The sequence below is a fragment of the Notolabrus celidotus genome, chromosome 23 (genome assembly GCF_009762535.1).
Source record: "Notolabrus celidotus isolate fNotCel1 chromosome 23, fNotCel1.pri, whole genome shotgun sequence".
NCBI classification, from domain to species: Eukaryota; Metazoa; Chordata; class Actinopteri; order Labriformes; family Labridae; genus Notolabrus; species Notolabrus celidotus.
In genome coordinates, this window is record NC_048294.1 from 9,083,900 (window position 1) to 9,099,140 (window position 15,241).

The following is a 15,241-nucleotide window of genomic DNA, read 5'->3' on the forward strand; positions in this document are numbered from 1 at the left end:
GGTCTTCTCGTCAAACTCTTCCTGAAAATATAAATATTTTGTGAAACCTCAAACCATTCTGGGAAGTATTGAACTGGAGATCCAAGGCGTTAAGCTTAATGTAAAGACTGTAAAGAGCAAAAAACAGCTAGCTAGCTCTTCCCAAAACTTGAACAACCAAACAACACTTTATAAAACTCACTTACTAAAACTGTTTTGCATTTTTTTAATCCAGAAAATGAAAAATTAACAAACAACCTGTTAGTTATTGACCTTGAAAGCTTTTTTAAATTTCAAACAGAGGCAGGCTAGCTGTTTCCAGTGTTGCCAACTCCTCAGTGAGAAAAGTAGCTATTGGCTGTCCTAAAAGTTGCTAGAAGTCTCTAAATGACGTCATCACTTAATTTGCATAATTTAAATTGTAATGGACGCTGTAGGAGAGACGTGTAATGTTGAGGGAGAGACAAAAAGAGGTAATAAAACACCCTAAATATGTTGATAACTACACCTAGGAGCCTACAAATCAAAGTAAAACATTACATTTTTCAAACATTAGATTTTCAAAATGTTTATTGTACACAATCTACATTTACTATCTGAATGGACCAAAAAGAGACAGTAGGTGGGATCAGCCAGCGGTGTCTTCGTACATGTGTGATGCATTTGCAGTCTGGATGCTGAGGGATGAATGCAGCCTGCCCTGAATGCAGCTAGGAGGGAGTCACAGCAGCATCCACTGCTCGTTAAGAACGATACATGCTTTCACGTCAGTCTCCAAAAGTCTCCATGTAAAACCAGAAAAAGTCGCTAGTCATATTTTGAAAAAGAGTCACTAGAGGGGTCTGAAAACTTGTTGGCAAGTTGGCAACACTTGCTGTTTCTCTGCTCTCCCCCTTGATGGTAAACTAAGCTAACATACTGGTTGCTGTAGCTTTAAATTAAACATGACAGTCATTAAAGTAGTTAAGGTCTTCTCACCCAAACAATTGCTAAGAACTTGAATATATTAAAGTTCAAACAATTCTTTTGACCATGAAACTTAAGCTGCAAAACATTTCGCTAACCTTAGCATGAAGACTGGAAAAAGTGGGAAACTGCAAGCTTTGCTCTTCCCAGATATAGAAACACAAAACAAGCTCTAAAGTTGTTTAGTATCATGTATTACTTTTTTTTTAACCAATTCAGAAATTTAAATGTAGAGTTAATGTAGTTTGTGGTTTAAGGGGAGCTATGGTGTTTCTCCTTACATGGATATCAGTGTTTGCTAACCCTGCTTCTACATTGAGCTTATCGACAGATAGTAACATTTGTACTCACAGAAAATTTATTTTTACATTTCTGTCTCTAATAAGAAAAATAATGTATTTATTTGTGAGCTTGAGATGTGTTTAAGATATTTGTTTAGATTTAAGACAGAGCTAGGCTAGCTATATCCTCTTGCTCTTTAAGCTAGTTTTTTCTGCTTAGTCATGCTAGCTGTGCTCTGGCTTTAGCACTTCACTTGTCGACAAGGTTTACTGTCATGTCAATCTTATCAACTAACATTAATTCAGAAAGGAAATTAACATATTTTCTGAAATGTTTAACTTAATTTTTCCTATTTGACTCTAAACATCTCTTCCTCACGCTCCTGTTAGCTTCTTTTTAGCATCACTATTTTGACGTTACCCTAACTGTTATATTACCCTTAACCCGACCCTTGCCAGTCACGGCTACGCCAGGTGGCAGGACATCCAGAATGATCCTCAGTTTGCTATTGTAAATGAGCCTTTCAAATCGCAGGCGAATAAAGGCAACTTCCTGGAGATGAAGAACAAGTTCCTGGCGAGAAGATTCAAGGTAGGACAGCTTCACCTGGATTCGGAGGAACAGAGACAGAGGATCTATTCATCATATTTTTTAAAACATAACCACATAGGCTTCTTAATCCCTTTTTAATTTAAGCTAAAGTTTACATTTATAAATACAGTAAGTTTGATCATGACTATTCAAAGCCAGCCTCTCAGTAATAGACATTTTTCTTTCTGCTCAGACATGTTGTGGTTTCCATTAAAAAAGTCCTGAGGTTCAAAACCCAGCCCTACTTCCATGCAGACAAACTATTTCAGTCACATTTAGTTGTGTCTTCATCACCTGACTTGTTTGATGGTCGCATGACGGATGCCCCTAGACCCACATATTGGCTGGGTGGTATTGCTGACCGCTGCATTTCTGGAAATGCTCTCATCCTGTTTTGGCCGGCTGACATGTTTCAGATCCTGCCTTCAACATCCTCATTTACTGTATCTCCCTCTCTCTGTCCCCTCTTCAATCCTGTCTTGCGAAGTAATCAAAGGTTTTTGTGAATCTCCCAAACGGAGCTAAAAGAAAGCGAAACTGCCTTAATATGATACAAGATATGTACAAACACTTCTGGACATTCTCTGTCTCCAGCTGTTGGAGCAGGCGCTAGTGATCGAGGAGCAGCTACGGCGGGCGGCCTACCTGAACATGACCCAGGACCCGAGTCACCCGGCCATGGCGCTAAATGCTCGCTTTGCAGAGGTCGAGTGTCTCGCCGAGTCCCATCAGCACCTCAGCAAAGAGTCACTGGCAGGGAACAAGCCTGCCAACGCTGTGCTGCACAAAGGTGATGTTATGATGCCTCTAAAGGGGAGGAAAAATGCCCACAGTGATGAAAAACACAGATCCAGTGTGAGAGAAATAACCCAACAGAGAAACTCATGAAAGATTGTCAGACAGACAGAGGCATACAGTGAAAGAGATACACATAAACACATTTCACAGCTCTGTTGTGCAATATCTCTGTCACTCTGCCTGAAGCTGACTTAAGCAAACCAAGCAGATAAGCTTGTGTAGTGATAGCTCCAAACATTTGCTCACTGGCAGGCTTGTATAACACTTAATATGCTGTTGAAATTTTTAAGTGTCTGGTACAACACTGCACAACTTGTTCTTGATCCTGTCTCAGATTATCAGAACAGAAAGCAAGGTTCACACGCTACCTGGAAAACCTAGAAAACAGTTAAGAAAATGTTCAAATCATGGAAAACTCATGGAAAAGGGGAAAAAAGCAAAATCCTAGAAAGTGATTGTCCTCAGTCATCTTAAAGGTTCACATTATGTTAAGGACTGTATCAAATAGTGACAGTAGTTTATGAACAATACTTTTAAGAAAACAAATATGAGCCACAGCTGGCTGCTTATTGTATTTTCTGTTGGTTGCACAGATTATCATCACTTCTTGTTCTCATTCTGCTTCAAATAGTCAAAGAATGTGAAATTGGTTTGCATGTTTGCCTCAGTTGCTAAAATTGTCTTTGCTAGCTACTTTGTTTTGCATGCAGAGGTTTAAGGTTTGTGATTCAACCAAGTCTGGCTCGGAGCGTTGTTTTCAAATGTGTGTTGGGCATTGTTGGGATAGTTTGATCATGAATGGGACGCTGTGGTTCAAATTATGAACGGCAGCCAAACCGTGAGCAAGTCGAACACCAGCTGGCAACTGGTACTGTGTTTTTCTTTGCGAGCATTGCAGTGCTGCAGTGTTCTGGTAAAATGGACGATATAAAGAAATGTAATTTTTGTAGCTGTTTCTCTTAGCACTGTCAAAGACTTTACTTAATATTAGTAGTAAAAGGGTTAGAGTATGTGGTGAGAAACTGGTAAGGGTCATTAGCCCTTATACTCCAACTAAACTACCATTTGAGTGTAACTTTAGGTTATAGTTTGAAATGCAGTCGTGCTACTGCTGTTATTTTTATATTGATAATTCCAGTAAATGTTCAATGCAGAGTTGCAGTAAAAGGACAAGAAACCTTCTAAACATAAAGAATGAGCACAATGCTCAACTGTCTTGAAAATGTCCTGGAAAATGAGAAAGGAAATGTGACAAATCAAAAAATGGTGTCTCAAGAAATTGTACTTAAGGGTACTAAAGGATTTTCAGTATGGGAAGTGTTTTAGTTTCTGCTGAGTGGTATTAACCAATCACGTATCAGCAGACTTTGGTTCATTCAGGAAAGACAGTCAGTGCAGAGAGTAAAAGCTAGTTGAAATGCAGTCCACCAATATGACATCCCAGCTCCTTTCTGCAGTAATCTGATGACGACATATTTATCTCTCTAATCAAATCTGTTGCTGCTGTTTTGCTGGAGCCAATCAGGGTTTAGATTAGCAACTTCCCGGAATACACCAGAAATGATTGATCTGACCTCTTTTAACAAACAACCATTTTAAGAAGAGTTTTCTTCTACTCTAAAGGGCCAGCTCTGACGAAGCTCTTGTTCTTACTTTGTACAAATCTGCATCATGATCTTATTCTGGCAAACTTAAGACTTCAACTTTTGGTCGAGACAGATGGCTGTCTAACATGAGTCTGGTTCTGCTCAAGGTTTCTGCCTGGAATAAGGAAGTTTTTCCTCGCCACTGTAGCTAGTTAAATACTAGCTCATGGTGGATTCAGAAGAGATAAGACTTTGTCTTATCCTGTCTTGATGTTTGCTCTCTGCTAATAATATAACATAGAGCAGGGGTCCCCAAACTTTTCAGCCCGCGACCCCCAAAATATAGGTGCCAAAGACTCTCGACCCCCACTGTCCCTCAAAGTGATTTAAGGTGGCTTCATTTAGCTGGTCTGTTGAAAATCAGCCTACCTATATGAGCATGTGTCTGTGTTTCCTGTGCCGTAATGAATTAACCTGCTGCTACTGATGCTTTTGATAATTACCTGTTCACTAACCCTGAACTTAAGAGTCATCTGGCAAAAAGAAAGGCAGAAAACTCATTACATATTCTATTCTCAAGGTTTTATTTCAAGGTTAGCTACTATTCTTGTTGATATATTTTACTATCATGGGTAAAATTTACTATTTTTTGATAATTTAAAAAAAAAAAAACATTCTGGAAGACATCTCACGACCCCCCAAGAGGTCCCAACCCACACTTTGGGAACCCCTGACATAGAGTACGGTCTAGACCTGCTATGTTAGTAAAGGGGCTTGAGATAACGTTTGTTGTGATTTGGCGCTATACAAATAAAGATTGATTGATTGAAGACCTGTTAATAAAAAGTAAATCACCAAAAACCCTACGTCTTTACTTTTAGCTCATGTCACTGAAGACAGCCAAAGTGAAGCCTCTGCGTGATCAACTATTGACAGTGAAACTGAGACTCACCGGATCAAATGGTGGGGTTTATTTTGCCAAAGTTAACTTTGCATCGAAGAGGAAGCCTTGGCTTGAAGTCATTCAGTGCCAACCAAACTCTAAACCGGAGTTACAGAGGAGTTGGGATCCATTCTGTGTAATTAAATAATTACAGTGAAGCTGAGACTCACCAGAAAGAGATTACTGGGTGTTTGGGGGGTATAGTAAAACAAAAAAATGGGCGAGTATATTCTTCAGAAGTAAATGCATTGAAAAGGAAGCCTTGGCTGGAAGTTGTTCAATGCAACCCGCTGGCTTCATGAGGATTACAGCGAAGTTAGCATCGATACCCAGAGGAATATATTTTGTCAGACAATGATAGATGATAATTGCAGATGGGTTCCCAGATTGACTGAAGGAAGTGAATACATACTATCTCCCAAACCTTAGATGTATTTTCCACCTGTATCAATAAATTATTCAAGTAAAATATATAATGAAAAGCAGCGCACAAGAAGCAGAAGGTTGAGGTCAAAATATAAAATATTCAATGTTTATTTTAACTGTTGCAGTGTTGAACCAGCTGGAAGAGCTGCTGAGTGACATGAAGGCAGACGTGACCCGGCTACCAGCCACGCTGTCCCGAGTCCCGCCCATCGCCGCCCGCTTGCAAATGTCCGAGAGGAGCATCCTTAGCCGACTGGCCAGCAAGGGCACCGAGACGCACACACCCCCGGTCAGCAGCCTTACTTTACCTTCTCTCACACACACACATATAAAGAAGCCTCCACAGTCACAAGTCAGAACCTGCCTGTGCTGCCTGCATTAAGTGGAAAAATAACAGCCGGAGGACTGCCAGTGAAAATAAAGAACCCATTATGTTGTCACCCACCTGTGGTTTTTTCACTCCTCGACTGTTTAGTCAGCAGATTTTTTTTCATTGTCAGTTACGTAACCTTTAAGTGTCTTATTTTGTCTCATTGTTTTATTTTCTATTTCCATAATTCACATAATTCCTTAAAGATAAACTTGCCTTCCTCCTCTTCTGTGTGCAGCCCATCCCTCCAGGACCCTACGCAACCCCTCAGAACTACGGCGCCCCCTTCACCCCTGCACCCCCAAGCGCTCTGCACATGGGAGGAGCAAACTACAGTCAGATGCCGCCTGGATCCTTCATATCAGGTCGGTGTTTCGGGCTTAAATTCACACTTTGCACTGAATCAAAGGCAAAGATTCTTTTTGACAATGCTTGAAAAACCTGGATGCACATCTGGGAATTCTCGGGTGCTGTTTTGAGTTTTTATATTTTTGTTGATGTGCTTTTAATTTGAAAGGATGCCACAAGAATGTTCAAATAAATGCTGTTTTGGGAGGATTAGTGTTCACCTACCAATGTAGGATGTGATTCTGTGTGTGTGTGAGAGACACAAAGGTGTGTGTCGCAACCAGTAATAAAAAAAATCTTAGGTATTAAGGAGTCTGTGATTATAGTACTCAAGATGATTTACACAACAATAAGAGTGTGTGTGATCTGTGTGGCAGTTTGCAAGCTGGCAATTTAAACCACATGGAGCTTGAGCTGGTGAATGATTTCCATTTATATCCTATTATAATCTTGTTTACTTGGTGATAACATATTTATAACTGTTGTAAAATGTTCTCTGTGGCACTGGAGGAGAAAATAACGATGTCATCGAGATGTCATCAAGGTTGTTTCTTCTTGAGTTGGAGACTAATAGTTTAAAATAAAAAGCCCACATTAAAACTGCAGGCATTGTGAGGGTTCTAATTAAAGACTGGGTTGCCTTATGGGAAATGTAGGAGACATTTTTTTTGGAGCTTCATCCAATTATTGGGCCAAAAAGCTCAGATGTTTAACCTGTGCTGTTTTGATTTTGACTTTTCTTTTGTCTGCTTTTTAAAGGAACTCTTGCAAGTTTACCACTTTAAGGAAGTAAAAAAATTGAATGTTAACGCTCCATTAAGTTACATAAGTTGCACATTAAGTTTAACAAGTTCTACAAGCAACAGCAATGTTCAGTTGTGTTAGGGCCTGTGTCCATTGGTAGCATTTTTTGTGCTGGCAGCATCCACAAACTCAATTTCAGAGCACATCTCGTCAGCACATATGGCTATGAGGTTAAAGGGTTGTTCCACGACACTTGTGCTTCCCTGAGTAGTGGGCATTAAGTTTCTGTTTTAAAATGCTTTGTGTGGGGTGCCGGTGGGCTAGCGGTCTAAGCGCCTCACATACAGAGGCTACAGTCCTCGTCGCAGGGGTCGCTGTTCGATGCCCGGCCGTGACCATTTCCTGCATGTCTTCCCCCGCTCTCTACTACCCACATTTCCTGTCTCTCTTCAGCTGTCCTATCAAATAAAGGCCAAAAAAAGCTAAAGAAATATAACTTTAAAATGCTCTGTACGCTTACTATGTACTGTCATTCAATGGCATTTCAAAGTAAAACGTAAAAACTACTGAAATAGTGACGTTTCACTAGCAGCAGCTCCAGACCTGTAAACTGTACCTCAATAAGAGTGTGGTTAGTTTCTTCTCTGTAGGTTCCTCTGTTCTCATAACTTTGGCCATTGCTGTTGACAAAGTTGATTCCAAAAAGTCCCGCCTCTTCTTGATGCTGATTGGTTGGTAATGGAGAAGTGACATTGATGAGGATGTTGGTGTTCCAGAAGATGGACTATTTTGAACAGAGAGCACAACACAAACATTTGATGCCAACATGAGTACTCTGAGAACTTAAAACGCAGAACTGTTTTGCTTCTGAATTGAAAAGCCAACAGCTACAGTGTTCCTGCCTGTCAATCAAGTCAGCTGTGCTTCTCATTGGAAGACTCATAATCTAATTATCTTCCAAATTGCCACGTTAGAAAAAAATTCACCCCCCCGTACAGTGTGTGCCGATCGAGAAATGAGCTATCCAGACTACACTCGTCTTTTGTACCAGGCTGTAAACATGTTTATTTCTGCTGTAAAGATCGGCTTTTTTGAATTGGTGTGTATGTGGTTTCTGGTACTTCTGGAGCCAGCCTCTAGTGGATCCTCGATGAACTGCAGTTTTTAGCACTTCCACATTGGACTCATATTTTTAGACTGGAGGTTGCCGCTTTTAATAGACACAGGCCCTTAATGAATTGAGCAAATAGACATGCCAGTCTTATTTTATTCATTCTTATTCTATTCTTGTTTGTTCTTTTTTTGTTGTTGTTTGGGGGGTCGGGGTTAAAGGACTATCTCTCTTTTTTTTATTTAATTCCAAAAAACAGGTGAGAAAAAAATATTGCCAAATAATGTTTGTATTTTCTTTTAATGAAGAAAAACTCAGACCTTTTTCAAAAGGCTTTCTGTCCTGGAACATTTCTTAACCCTCAAAACAGGTGAAGAAATGTTCCAGGACGGTCTCTTCAAGTAACTTTTCCTTTTATCTGTGAAGCAGATGGTAAATAAAAGTTTTAGCAGGTGGGTTTTCTTTTCGCCAGGCTCATCTTTCCAAAGTTTTTTATTTTCACCTGGAAATTTTTTTTCTTTTGCATAAAACAATTCCAAGGATCTTGGAAGGAGTAGCCTGGCAAAGCTTTCACCTGTTTTAAAAAAAAAAGAAAATCAGACCTTGATTTTTATTTTTTGCCTCCTGGGGCTTCCGTAGATATCCAACAGAGAAAACACATTCAGATCAAGCTCACTAATGACAGGTCTTTTAATCCCTGTAGTTAAAAGAGAAGAACGAGTCCGCCTTTTGAAGTCTGCGCTTGATTAGTTGGCAACTTTCACTGATGATGGGCAAAAAACGATCCAAAAAGTTTCTTCTATTTAAAGATAGCATCAGAGGACTTCCAGCTTTATTTGGTTATGTTGTTGAGGAGAAGTATTTGGCAGAGAAAGGGTCAGGCTTCATCAACATGACTGACTCTGGGAAACGAGTATGTCAGAAGAACATCTCCTCACTTAGCTTCACGATGGGGTCTGTGTTATTTAACCCTAAATTCTGGTATAATCCTGAGTGGTGTAAAGAGCTACCTGATGGCTTTAAAGCAGCTCTGCTTGAACTCTTTGAATAGACACTTTATCTCCTCCGGCAGCAGCTAAAGTTGTGAAACCTTCAAAAAATCCAGACAGGACTCCATATTGGAAAATAACGTGTGTAGCAGAGTTTCTGATGTGGCTGCCAGACAGACACCTGAAATAGACATTACCCAAATCAAACACATAACGTGCTGCGCTGCTATATTAAGGCATTTTCATCTCTTAACATGTCCAACCTTGAAACCTCAATGCTGGGCTCAGCAGTAATGACATATTGTGCAACAATAAAAGCACAGTCTGGAGCGCTATCAGACCTGTCTGAGGAGTGTTTTCTTTTCCAAGCATGTTTATTTTCTCTTTTGAAGTCCGATTGTGGCTCTCATTACTCTTAAATCGTAAAAAAAAAAAAAGAACGTTGTTGGCCTCCCCTGGCCTGCGGTCTATCATCACACACACAGTTTGTGAATTTATTTTCTCATAATTAGTTTGGTAAGAGCATATGCTCACCAGGCGCACAGTCTCAGCTCTGCGTGTGTATTCGTGTTCAGGGATGTTTAGATAGCAGAGATAACTGGTAAAACCTGATATTCCCCGGTAGCTTTGCCCTAAAAAAGCCATAACAGCCAGCTCTCTGCTCGCCTCTCACTCATTGTATCTCCATTCATGTAATTGTAGACTGAGACATCTGTCAAAGGCATTGCATTCTCGCGAGCCAGGGCTCTATCTCTGAAAATGTCATTATGCTCAAGCCCGTCTGAAACCGGCCGTGCCAAGAAAACATTCGGACTTTGCGCCGAGGTATTTTGAGAGGGACAGAAACCACAGAAGGAGTTTGGTTGTGTAAACGTCGTGTTGTGACTTGTGAAGCAGCAAGAGGGCTGGGCTGTGCAAAAATAGTCGCGCGCACAGAGTTGTGTTACTCTGTGAGGTTTTTTTTTTGCTCGCGAGGGCCTCGAGTCTGAACATCCTGAACTCTGGCAGGGCAGAAGCACGCAGCAAATGAGGCCACATTTACAGACCTGATTGGGGTCGCGCTGGTTCTTGACCTTTTTAAACTCAGAGGGGGAAAAAAAAAGCAAAAAGGACGGAGTTATAAGAACAGAAAAATTCTCTGACCTCTGAGCATCCGTCCATTAATAGACCTCTCTGGAGGGAAGAAGTACAGAAAACATAACCAGAAATATGCATGTCTGCTGTGGCACTTTCTAACTTCACATCTACATCTTTAGCTCCACTCTGTGAACCCTGTGAAAAATGTTAATGATGCATCATATGCTCCAATAAAGGATTGTTCTGTGCTGTCTCACACATGTTGAAATTCAGCATTCGCACAACATCTTGAAATGCATTTTGGAAAAACCTGTTTCTGCCATCAGTGCTGCAAAGAGGAAGCGACTCATCTGCACTAAAAGGAGTCCCACATAGATTCATCTGGTAGAGGCGTAGAAATTAGGGAGATTGTCCTTCGAAATGGAGCAAGCCCTCGTGACTGCAATCGCCTGCTGTGCTGAAGTGAATCCCCTGACCTTTGACCTCCAGTCTTAAAAAAAGAGTTCCCTAATGGGACGAGTAAAGTGTCACTTTTTCCTGCTCCCCTCTCCGAGTCTCCACTACAGTCTGCCGCTTGTCTGCCCCCACAGAAGCCGCCGTCGCTGCCGGGGCCATCGGGGGAGCCGCCGGAGGGTTGGCCGCCGCTTGCCAGAAGACCAAGGAGCACGATGTGGGGCAGCGGCAGCGGGTGGTGGACCTGTGGAAGGACGGCAAATCGGAGGGTGCCATCGGGCAGGAGCTGAGGATGCCCAAGTCGACGGTGCACAGCATCATCGTCAAGTACCGGCTCAGCAACACGGTGGAGAACCTGCCGCGCAACGGGCGACCAAAGAAACCCTGAGGAGAGGAAGGGAACCAAGAAATGTGACAGAAAAAGAGATAAAAAAGGGAGAGATGAATACCTGAGTGTTCAAGCATGACGTCCAAAAAGGACCCAAGGACAGAGCGCTGTGACTCTGCTGGAATGTGAGGAATAAAAAGGGAGAAGTAAAACTAACTTGATGGATCGATGGAGGATTAAAAGCCAGCAGGAGAGGGCATAAAAAAAGTGGAAAAAAAGTGGCATCTATTAAAAGAAAAACACGGGGAATGAGGAGGGAGAGGTGCAAAGCTGGCCCTGAGATCAAGCACTAATGATGCGTGGGGGGAAAAATGAAGCAGAGAGAGACAGAGGGAGAAAAAAAGAAAGAAGGGAGACCTGTCTGGAACAAACAAATCCTCGTGCAGAGAGAGAAAAGACGCTGCTGAAAAGAATGTGACGTTAATGGAAAAGATGCTCCGCCGAGGAGGAAAAAAAGACGGTATGTTAATGCAATCACAGGTTTGTTTGGAATTCAGATACGAGGGCTGAAAAAGAAGAAAACGCAAAAAAAAAAAAAAAATCAGACCTTTTCTGTTCTTTTTTTTTTTTATACCTTCTCAGACAGACTTCTTTTCTCCCTCTGCGCCGAAAAAGATTTCCCCACGGATCAATTCTTCATCCACCGGCTGACTGAACAAGCCTGTCCCCTCACGCCGACCCCGAACTCCCTCATTCCTCCACAATCCTGCACTCCTCCGTCTCTCTCGCTCTCACACACTTATACAGTATATATATACACACTCTGGACCTCACACACAACCTAGAAACCTGCAAAGAGCTGACTTTATCTGCTGAGTAAAGGCAGATGAAGGCCAAACTCGAAATAGAAAAGGCACTAAGTGGACTGTTGACAAAAAGACGACAGACAAGGAGTTTTTAAATATAAAAGACTATATCCCATGAACTCTTCGGCCTGAGAATTCCTGAGTCCAAACAAGCAAAGAAGCCCAAATATAGAAAAGTAAGATGCTGCAGCACTGAGGCAGCATGTTACCCAATCTGACCCGCTCATATTGGGGGTTTAATGTATTACAAAGCATATTTACTATTGCACCTTCATCACAGGGGTTACTCAAAGAGAGTTATTACTCCAAACCATTTTACATTTCCTGTTTTTATGCCTCATCATAGAGAACGTCAATATTTATGAGCAGCTCTGCCCCAAAGTTAAAGGCGGTAATCCGTCATCGAAAGAAAAAGGGAGCCTCACTTTGAAGCCCGGGGAGACTTTTTTTTTGTTCTTTAAGCTTCTTTTATTGTGACAGCGTGATGGATGCCATGCTGGAAAATGTCCCCCGATCCCCGAGAAAATAAAACACTCTGGACTGTGTCATCGGTTTTCCAGCTCGGTGTGTGTGTATGAATGTCTGTGTCTGTGTGTGTGTGTGTGTGTGTGTGTGTGTGTGTGTGCAGTAGAGCTGTACATCAGCGTGACATCCCAGACTAAAGAGCTGGACAAACTCCTCTGCCTCAAGAGATGTGAAAAATCGGTTACACAGTTCATACTTTTCTAAGACGTCTGAGTATTTCTAAGCTAAAATTAAAGTATTTCTCTGTATGCTTGAAGGGCGTGTGGCCCGCAATGAGGACTACACTGTGTGTGTGTGGAGATTTGGAAACATGTGCATGGAATTATCCTTTAAGATTTTGAATTTTGGGGCCAACATGATAAACACATTTCTTTATAATCTCATAAAAACACACCATACTTTTTATTTGTACTACAATGTTTTTCTATAAACCTTGTTTTTTAAAGCTCCAGTAAGGAGTTTTTAACTGGCAATGAAACTAATACTGATGCCTCTTTATGGCCTACAAAAGCAAGACTAACTGGTTCTATACAGTATATTTTAATACCTGAACCACTGCCAGGAGGGTAGGTCTCAAATGTAGCAACTTACTGCACTCAGCCGAAACAGCCTTTTGTTTCCCAGCTAAGGTCCTCTGTGCGATATATTTTACTGTCAAAATAAAGCAGGGAGACTTTTTGTAAATATAATACTACTTCATATTTACAATACAAAATAAGCAACGAGATAAGAGCTGCTGCTTTGTACACAAGGGGCACTAAAATTTACACAACCTGGCAGTTCCTCACAGGAGCGTCAATGTCAAGTATGCCGAAATTCAGAAATCTGCATTTTGTTTAAAGCCACCATTGGAGATTTCTGGCGAAATACGACAAAGTTGAATATTTTCAAAATTAAAACTTACAGCTTCATTTATAAGAATGTATTTATATGATCAACTAGGCTAACTGGTATTTGTGTTGCAAAAGGAGTCAACAATCAACAAACAAACCCTCTAATCCATGATAGCCTACAAAGCTAACCATCCTGCAATGGCTTGCTCTATCTGCATCAGGAGACATGTTTGGAAATTCGATAAAATGCAAATATAAAAACATGTGCTTCACTCCAAAACAAATGCAGCAATTGAAACACGTTGATAATGACAAAAACATGCAATAAAAGCAAACGTGCTGCTAATACACAAACAATGCAAAGCTAAGAACACACAAATACACAAACACAAGCAAAAGAAAAACCCTGCAAACTATGACACCACAACGGAAATACTCCCAGCCTTTAGGGGGCACTCAGTGGAACAATTTATTGGACTTGTAATTATATATATAGCGGTTTTCTAGTCTTTCCGACCACTCAAAGCGCTTTTACACTACTCGTCACATTCACCCATTCATACTCATTCACTCACTGATGGTAGAGGCTGCTATGTAGTGAGGGACCATCAGTGTTAGCTAATCTCATTCATTCACATTCACACACCTCTGAACAACAGAGGGAGCAATTTGGGGTTCAGTGTCTTGCTCAAGGACACTTCGGCATGTGACTGTCGGAGCTGGGATCGAACCACCGACCTTCTGTTTGATCGACAGCCGACTCTACCCACTGAGACACAGCCGCCCTTATTAGAAACATGAGCTGTTTTTCCTCCTGCTTATTTAATGTAAACTCGATGAAAAACTGAATTTACTGTTTAAATAAGTGAGTGTCACAGTGTCGTGACAGGGAGTAATGTTAATATTGCAAACATACAATAATGCTGGGCTGATTGAGCTCTGTAGCAAACATACACTCTGTATTAAGAGCCGGATGCCGGGCAGAGCTCGATGATAGAACCACTACCTGCATGGCAAGCCTAAAGTCTTGGCTAGTTTTGGGTGGGGGGTGGGGTAATACATTTCATAAAGTTGTGGTTCTGTAACGTTTCCCGTCTTTGGGTTTCTGGATTTGCATCTTTTTTTTGTATTTGCATTGCATTTCTTATTAATGTTTTTGGTTTTTTTTCACTTTTTTTTTTGCATATGTATTCACATTCCCATTAATGCATTGGCTTTGGACTTTAGCATGAATTTATGAATGTGCACCGTTTCTGAATTTGAGCACATTTCTCAGAATTAAGCTAGTTTAGGCGGTTGCATTGGTTAGCCTTATCAGCCACCGTACTCATCAGCTTTGTTTTCAGCTGCTGGCAGCTGTTCAAAGAAAGAAAGTCTATGATGAACTGATTGTATCTGACTTATCCAACAACAAACAAAGTAAGAGACCAACTGGTGAGGATAGTTAAGCTTTTATTAGCGAAAGAGACAATTAATTCCCAAATTAGGTGGTGGAGACCAAAAACAGAGGAAAAAAAGGAAAGATAATTGCAGTTATTGTTTGAAGGCCAGAAACACGACTCCAGAATTATGTTTCTTTATCTGCTTGAACGTTAAGTATGTTACAGTTCCATCATCCACAACTCTTAAGGAAGTTGCTTTTCAATGTTCCCAAATAGTGCAAAAAATAATTCAAGAATGTTTAACCAAGGAATAAGTTACGATCAATTAGACACTGGGGATTTGATGCCAAAGTTGTTCTTTTTTTTAACTCATGGTGTGCAGTGTTCACTGTTAATGATAATTATACACCTTCACACAGTAAAGTAGCATAGACATGTGAAAGTGACCTATTTGACTGAGAACCTCGGTTGTGGATTTCACCCTGAAGCTCCTGCAGCACATAAAGTATGAAAGTCTTTTAAAGTCTCAGTTGGAAAGACTCTTAATTCTAAAATCAGACCCTGAACAGTCGACAGTTCAGACACAGAGGCTTGTTCCTGATGAAAGGGTTTGGCATGTATTCATTCCTGCAAAGCTTTTCAGC

General features: G+C 40.9%; 1 protein-coding gene across 1 annotated transcript in view; it reads left to right on the forward strand.

Moving 5' to 3' along the window:
• Window positions 1–11,580, forward strand: part of chd3 (chromodomain helicase DNA binding protein 3) — a 38,034-nt gene extending 26,454 nt beyond the window's left edge. Inside the window, 5 exon segments of the mRNA XM_034676848.1 lie at window positions 1,686–1,818; window positions 2,413–2,608; window positions 5,697–5,860; window positions 6,180–6,306; window positions 10,801–11,580. Of these exon segments, the coding sequence (XP_034532739.1) occupies window positions 1,686–1,818; window positions 2,413–2,608; window positions 5,697–5,860; window positions 6,180–6,306; window positions 10,801–11,051 (871 nt within the window). The 3' untranslated portion in view covers window positions 11,052–11,580.
• Window positions 11,581–15,241: the final 3,661 nt, after the last annotated feature.